Source organism: Syngnathus leptorhynchus, chromosome 13 (genome assembly GCF_054491065.1).
Source record: "Syngnathus leptorhynchus isolate UIUO chromosome 13, UIUO_Slep, whole genome shotgun sequence".
NCBI lineage: Eukaryota > Metazoa > Chordata > Actinopteri > Syngnathiformes > Syngnathidae > Syngnathus > Syngnathus leptorhynchus.
This window is the reverse complement of record NC_141207.1, coordinates 4,367,890-4,375,393: the sequence shown is the minus strand read 5'-3', so window position 1 is coordinate 4,375,393 and position 7,504 is coordinate 4,367,890. Positions and strand designations below refer to the sequence as shown.

Genomic DNA, 7,504 nt, shown 5'->3' with positions numbered 1-7,504 from the left:
ACTCCGTACTGTGTTTTAGCTTCTAAACGTTTCAACATTTTCTTTATCTTTAGGCATCATCTAACTTTTCCAAGCAGTGCAGTTCAGGTTTAGAGGTGGTACTATCACAGAAGGAATGAAAATATCAAACTTTACAGAGCAAACTACAAGGTGCTGCTTGGTGGAAATTATTTGAGTTAAAAAAATTAATAATAACATGGTTTTGAATCCAGAAAAGTCAAATACCCAACATTACATGTCCTCTGCAGTACTATTGTTTGAAAGTCACTTTGAAATCAGCAACATCCTTTTCTTTTCAGTCAAATGGACTAAATGATAACCTTCCATCAGCCTTCCTTTACGTTTAGCCCAACACTTGGCTATTTAACAGGCGTGGCAGCGACCCTGCCAGGCTGAAGATGTGGAGGTCTGATTCTATGCAAAAGGTCATATTTCATGTTTATCGGACCTTAGAAAAATGCTAAGAATGCTATCAGGGGAAACCAGAGCCCAGCGCTTCAGTTATTATTCTTTCCAATCATACAGCAGTGTGGTCGTGGGTTGAATAAGGACAAGGATTTCATTAGGAAATCGGTGCGAGACAACAACAGGAGATAAACCCAAATCTGAAGATAAAGACAACACAATTTATTTTGTAGCCTGTTGTGTTACATGGTGGTGTCATCTTTGTCCTTGTTTGCACCAAAAATATCTGAATTACATCACAGTCGTACTGCTGATTTTCTGTTTGAACTCTCAAATACTTACAGGAAATGTCACTAATAACATTGTAATAATATCAGTTAACTTTCATGGCGGTAAAAAGTGACACCAGTGGGGTTTTTTTTTTTTTTTTTTTTGCTCGCACCAGATTCTTTGCTCAACATTGACCTAAAAATTTAAAACTATTTGTTTTGCCTCTTAAAATGTTCAACTTTTCAGCCCTCACTTTGAACTGCCAATGTTGAGTGAACATTTTTGATCGGGCTATGTCATTTCTACGTCCTGCAAATTCATTGAAACTAGTTTTGTCGTGCAGATGCGTTTGAACCTACGTCTTTTGAACAGATAAAGTCGTTGGAGTAGATTGACAAAGTTCTCTGAACGTATTTGAGAAAGCCATTCAAGCGTCTTGGTAAAACTAAAAAGCAAAAAACTTTTTTCTCCATAATGTAACATATTTTTTCCCAATGACGCTGTGGGCTTTTGAGCAATTGCCAATGTTATATTTTTACATTTATTTATTTATCTATCTATCCATCCATCCATTTATTTATTTATTTATTTATTTATTTATTTATTTATTTATTTGTGCTGAGGTGGTTTTAATAAAACTATGTAAAGTATTTTAATTCTAATTTTACTAACTTGAGGACACGCCATATATTCTGTGCAGCATATACAGCCAAAACAAGTCAGGGGCGGAAAGTAGAAAAAAAATGATGGTCAGGCGAGACCACCAGAGAGGGTTTTATGATCCCCCAAAAATATTTTGTAATGTTTTTTTTCACCCACTGTCCTTGTTATTTCAATGTTAGACTTGGCACATGGCAGAATGGCTTTGGATGAGTCTTTTGTGCCTCTGCGTCACAGCTGGCCACCAGATCTGTTTGTTTTCACTGGCCTCCTCCACACTGTCCTAAATGCTGACATTGCCAGGTGCCCACACGACCGCCAGACTTGTTGGACAACGCAGGACCAGTACAAGCCTCCAAATAAAATTTAAAAAAAATTCTTCATAGCAGTCATTTAGAAACACCACCTGTTCATGCAACTGTGTATCAAAACTCAAACAATGATGTCGGTTTCCAAATGTACAAAATCCTAAATCTAGTTTTCTGATAGAGGTTTGCAGGCCTCTACTGTTTTTGCCTGAAATGAAGAAATTATTTTTTTAAAGAAACCTTCGATGGCATATTGTATCGCATTGAGTGTCGGTAGAAGCGACTCGTTGAAGCCTCTCAGGTGAATTATCATTAAGCATGCTCCTGAGAAACAAAACGAGCTCGAGCGCATGCCCAATCCTTTTACATTGAGTTTGTATGCATGGGCAACGTGGAACTGCTTTCTTTTAGTCCGAGTAACAGTATATATGACATTTCATTGAGATATGTTTGCAATTTAAAAACTGCACCCTTGACAAAAAAGTGCATACTACATCTATATACTGTAAAATGCTTTGGTTAGAATGAAACAGCTAGTGAAGAAAACAAAACACTATGAAGCTCACTAGTATGTTACGACATCACAGCTTTGTTGTTAAGGAATTTTAGAATTACCATACGACTTGACTACTGATAACGTTTTTTACGAACCCCAACCATTAGAGCGATATAGTATCTCCTCAAATATGTTTTCATCCTTGAAATTATTCATGATTAATAATAAATAAACTCTTGCAATTTGGCCCAAATACTTCATTTGGGTATGAATCCAAATCCTTTATTTTTGATGTCCTCCTTTCATTACCATTAGATGTGCAATTTGATATTTTTTGCAAAACTGATTAAATTTCACAACCATTTTATCTCACTGACCTATTTACCCATGAGATGAATTAGTCACCAAATGATTGGGCTAGATTTTGTTCAATAATCATTATCTTGCCTTATGATGATCAAAATAAACCTATAAATGTGCCTCAACATCTTTCAAGTTCTTCTAAGTTTTTGTCAAAGGTATAAATGGTTGGGGTTTGTAAGAGTTATCGGTATTTTTTTTACTTCACTGAAGTGTACAAAAGTCATTTTTGTATTTTGTTGAGCTATGCATCTGACATGTATGAAGGACATTGAAATGATACGCTTTAATCAATAATACGCTTTAAACAATCCATTTAGTTCAACACTGTAATGCATATTACTCTCCCTGTATAATCACAATGACCGCATTAGAACCTTTAAAATGAACATTATGAAAGTAATCTTTTCAAAATAAACTGTTGTGATACAAATTCCATACAGATGTGCCTTTGTGTTCTTGAAGAAAAAAGAAATGCAAATAAGACATTGGGGTGGGAGTTGATCAATATTCAACTCACTTGCAAAATGATGCCAAACAAAAAGGACAAAAGTGGACAAAGTGTTGTTTATTAAATTACCCAAACATCGTAAGTAAATAGTGCCAATGAACATATTGGCATGACTATTCACATACGGCTAAGCCATATCTGGATAAATGCATACATTTCAAAAGTCAAGGTAAAACAATCTCTTAAGGATAACTAAACAAATTGGCACAAATCTGTTTCCAAAAAAAAAAGGCAACAGAGAACCACTTGAACATTTAGTTACATGAAAAGAAAGTCCAGCAAAGTATCATCTTACAATGCAAATAAGTAAAATGTCAACATTTAGTGCACATGCTAACAGTGGAGATAAACTAAAACCCGATCTTGAACAACAGCTGGAAGGGAAAGCTCAGACAGAATGTATACTCGGGTGCTTGGAGATGAACAGAATATTACATGACAACAGAAGCTAAGAAAACATTCATCACTCGACACCTTGGAGATGACGTCACCGGGCGGCCACTGATCCACGTGACAACCGACCATGTGACACAGTGGATGGGAAATGCCAGCCAGGACTTGCATAGAGATGCTTGATCAGTTCCTCACTGCCGGGGGGGGGGAGTTACCCAGATGGGTTTACGTTGAGATGGACTGCATTTAAACTTGCTCACTGACTTTGTAGGCACGGCATTATTGAAGGGAAATCTTATATTGGCCCTCAAGGAGAGACGTCAGTAACCTGAGATGCTATACTGACTGATATTGTGATAATTGGGTTTCCTCTTGGGAAATATGAATATCAAATTTTGAATATGACTGTAGGCTAAAAATCAGCACGATTCACTTTAAGGATGAGACACTTTCCTTGAGGGGGCCAAGGATATTTTGCGGGGCCCGCAACACTTTTTTTTTTTTAATTATTTTTATTTTTTATAAATCTTGAAAAATCTTCAAAAAACGGTGTGAAAAAAAAAAATCACTGTATGCTCCCCCACAAATTCCTGGAAAATCGGAAAGTCAAACTCAAGCGGAGGAAATACGGTCAGTGTACAGTGAACCCCCACATAATCATGGTTCCGAAAATTACCAGATTGGTAAACTATCGGAGTTAGTTGAGGAGTTTTCTTTTACATAAGTCATGCTTTGCTGCCACCTTGTGGCATCAATATGTAATTACAAACCGTTTTGGTAGAGGGCGTCCAATCTGGAGATTTTCGAATCTTACCTTGAGCGTATTAAAATCAACAGATGTTTTGAGTTATTGTTGGAATTTTTACATTCAGGTCTATACAATCCAGTCGGTTTGGTTGTACTGCATATGTCTTTGAACATAAACACTGATGATGATATACATAGATGAATCAAATCAAAAAGATATATTGCAGGCAGAAGAAAAGATTCTTTTTTGTGTACTGCAGTAGCATTGGCTTAATCCGTTACAAAGGACCCAAAATGAAGTTGCAAGGACCTCAACATCACTTCTTGTTTCTCTCTTGGATTTACTGAAGTTGATATTTTAAACAATCACATTCACTTCCGACTCAGCTTGTGTTTGGGGTGCAAAATACTTGAGTTACAAAAAAAAGTGCTTTCAGTGAAAGAAAATCCTTCCATTTTGAAAACTCTTACAGTGCTGAGTTTTTGTTACTAAACATGACACAATAGCAAATTCAATCGGGTTAGAGTTGAGCTATTATAAATCCACAAAGAAGGAATTGTTTCTCCAATGTCCGGATCTTTATCAATTTCAAAGATGGGGAAAAATATACTAAATATTCCGATTCCAAAATAAACAAAATCAATGAACTAATTGCTCATTTTTAAAACGGGTTTTAAAATGTGCTTAAAACGTCTTGGTGTTAAAGCTCTGGCAGTATCTTTACTTATACATATACAAAATGTATCTTTTGGAAAATACTGCCATTATCTGAAAGCAGAGGTACCAGTAGGATGAAATGTCGCATTACGTTTTGGGCAGAGCACGTCAAACATTGCACATGTCCCTCTGTTCTGACTGTAGACAACAACAAGCACATTTAAACTCAACAGAACAAAACGCTAGTATAAGAGCACATGGCTTTCCCTTTTTGAACAGAGTTGCTCCTCACTGACCTCATGGTTAAGGCGGGTAGATGGTGTGAGGTGGCGTTCCATGGTTACCACTGAAGCTGTGGATACTGTTGGGAGCCATTCTCCCAGGTGGATGACTGTGGTTCATTGGTTTAAAGAGAGATGATGGATGATCACCTTAACTGCTTGATAGTCGATGGTAATAGTAGATGTAGCCCAAGTCTTTTGGAGGTCTTTCTGATAAACACACTTTGTGGTCGTTGTAGATCACCCACCTGGGGATAGATGGATACGTGTCATCAAATATCGTATCAAGTGGACTATAGACTATTTCTTTTTTCGTCACAGATGGAACTTTGTTGTGCATCAATGATTAGTTAACCTTTTCCAAACACAGTGAATTGTTACCTCTGAAGCGAAGTCTTATAGATAAAATCCAGATTGTGAGCAATAAAGTCTCCTTTTATTATTTTGATCAGATAGCAAAGAGCAATAATAAAGTATTATAAGTTAAGAAATGAGAGTAGCCGTAGAAGACTGGTCATTAAAAAAACAGGGTAGGGTCTTATTTTGAAAAATTAATACAAATAAAATAATAACTATAAAGATATTTGAAAAACTGTATGGTTTTTGAACTTACCGGCCTTCTTTTTTAATGTGACAAACATAGTGTCCAGACATTGTGGATGCTCCCATGTGACTGATGACGGCGAAGAGCTCATAACCTGAGGTGAGAAAATTCCACACGCATTACAATAAATGGAAACAACAAGCAAAGTCACACACAACTACTTCCGTTAGTCCACTTGGTATACTCCATAATATGAATGCCAAGGTCTATTTACCTTATTCCATATGTGTGCAAAATATTCTTCATACAAAATGAATAGAGACCAAAGAAAGTCATCGACTCACGTCCCGGTCCGTCTTTGACACGCGGTCCCGACGTGTCCCTGTCTGGGGACAACGTGGAGTCGCTGTGTGAGTTTGCATTGGAGAAAGCGTTGTCATTGGGCTCCGTGTCAGCCATGTTGGAAAGAGCGTCGCTCTCCTCCTCCTCCTCCTCCGGGTGGGTAAAGATCCAGTCCAGCGCTCTTTCAAGGTTGTTATTCTTCAAAATAAAAACACACGTAAAATAATACATTTCAAATACTTCCATTCATTTTAACATGTAAAGGAGGCATGCTAATTACTGACATCTATTTGTACAATTTGACCTCAATATATGTTATTAAACTCGAATATGATATTATGATGGCGTGCAATTTCTCAGCAGGATAAACTCAAACCACATTACCGAGCATTAACATTCTAAGGCGTTATCAAAGGCATGCTGAAATGAAATGGGGTTCTTTCACCCATCTTCAGGTAGCCCCTCACAAAATGGACCCACTCTAAATATTTGCAGTGGCACGCACTCCTGAGGGTGTTTTTAAGGCATCCAAAATAGATTCCTGGAGATGTATGTGCATCCACAAAGTGCATGAAGGAGAAGTGTGAGATGGCTGAGGCTGAGGGGGAAAAAAAAAAAAAAAAAAAAAAGGACCTCCTCCTTATTTAGGGCTAATAATAACCTCAGTGGCGAGAGCCCCCCTCCAGCTTCACATTAATTAAAAGCAATAAGTGTTTATTTGTGCGCTCATACTGGGAGCGCAAGAAGCCAAACAAATCCAGTATGCTTTGGCTCTATTTCCGTCCTTTAATAACAACCCCACTCCTATTATTATTATTATTATTATGATAGAAGAACCTCCAAAGTCGAACGCTTTAAAGGTGACACGCTATTTCTTCCTCTCGCTAATAGCCTCTAATAACACATACATACTGTATCATTTTAAACCCCATTTCAGTAAATGGGTTTGACATACTGCCCAAAAAAAATATGACATCCTCGAGCCAGTGGCCTGCTGCAAGTAATTGGTGCGCCTCCAAAAATATTTAAAATTACCGCCCTAGATACCACAAGATGGTAGCAAAGCACTGGATAGAGCTCCTCAATTCACTTCAACATAATCCCTTGTCACAAGATGGTGCCAAGCAGTACTTTGAAATGAGATTTTTTTTTTTTAGATTGCATTTGCAAATGAAAAAGTGGACACCTGACTGACCGTAGCTTTGAGCGCCTGGATGGTGTGAGAGCGAGGGAAGCCCATCGAAGTGAGGATGGCAATGCTCTCCTCGGGGGGAGAGTTGTCCAGCGGGGTAGCGCCCACGGGACTATCAGCACTGCTGAAAGGGTCCGGACCCAACATGGAGGGCAACGTGAGAGGCTCGGCAAAGTCTGGAGAAAAGTCGATGATTTGGTAAGCAGATGCATGATCAAACACAAGTAGGGTTCACGGTTTAAATCGAGTTGGGAGACACTCGTAAATCAACATAGTGTAAAACCCTATCAAAAATGATCATTTAAAAAATATGCAAATTAGTAAAAACAAGTCAACA

The 7,504-nt window shown here is 37.8% G+C and overlaps 1 protein-coding gene across 4 annotated transcripts in view; it reads right to left on the bottom strand.

Moving 5' to 3' along the window:
- The window catches only part of usp13 (ubiquitin specific peptidase 13), a 28,882-nt gene that overhangs the window by 7,740 nt on the left and 13,638 nt on the right, over nt 1-7,504 (bottom strand). For 3 of the 4 annotated variants that reach the window (XM_085927445.1, XM_085927447.1, XM_085927448.1), the window contains exons 18-21: nt 7,171-7,343; nt 5,978-6,173; nt 5,703-5,787; nt 2,856-5,337 (exon numbers count right to left, since the gene is read on the bottom strand). In XM_085927445.1, coding sequence (XP_085783571.1) covers nt 5,241-5,337; nt 5,703-5,787; nt 5,978-6,173; nt 7,171-7,343 — 551 coding nt within the window. In that variant the 3' untranslated portion in view covers nt 2,856-5,240. Of the gene's footprint in view, nt 1-2,855; nt 5,338-5,702; nt 5,788-5,977; nt 6,174-7,170; nt 7,344-7,504 lie in introns of those variants that run through there. The other variant, XR_015067860.1, reaches the window with a different exon arrangement.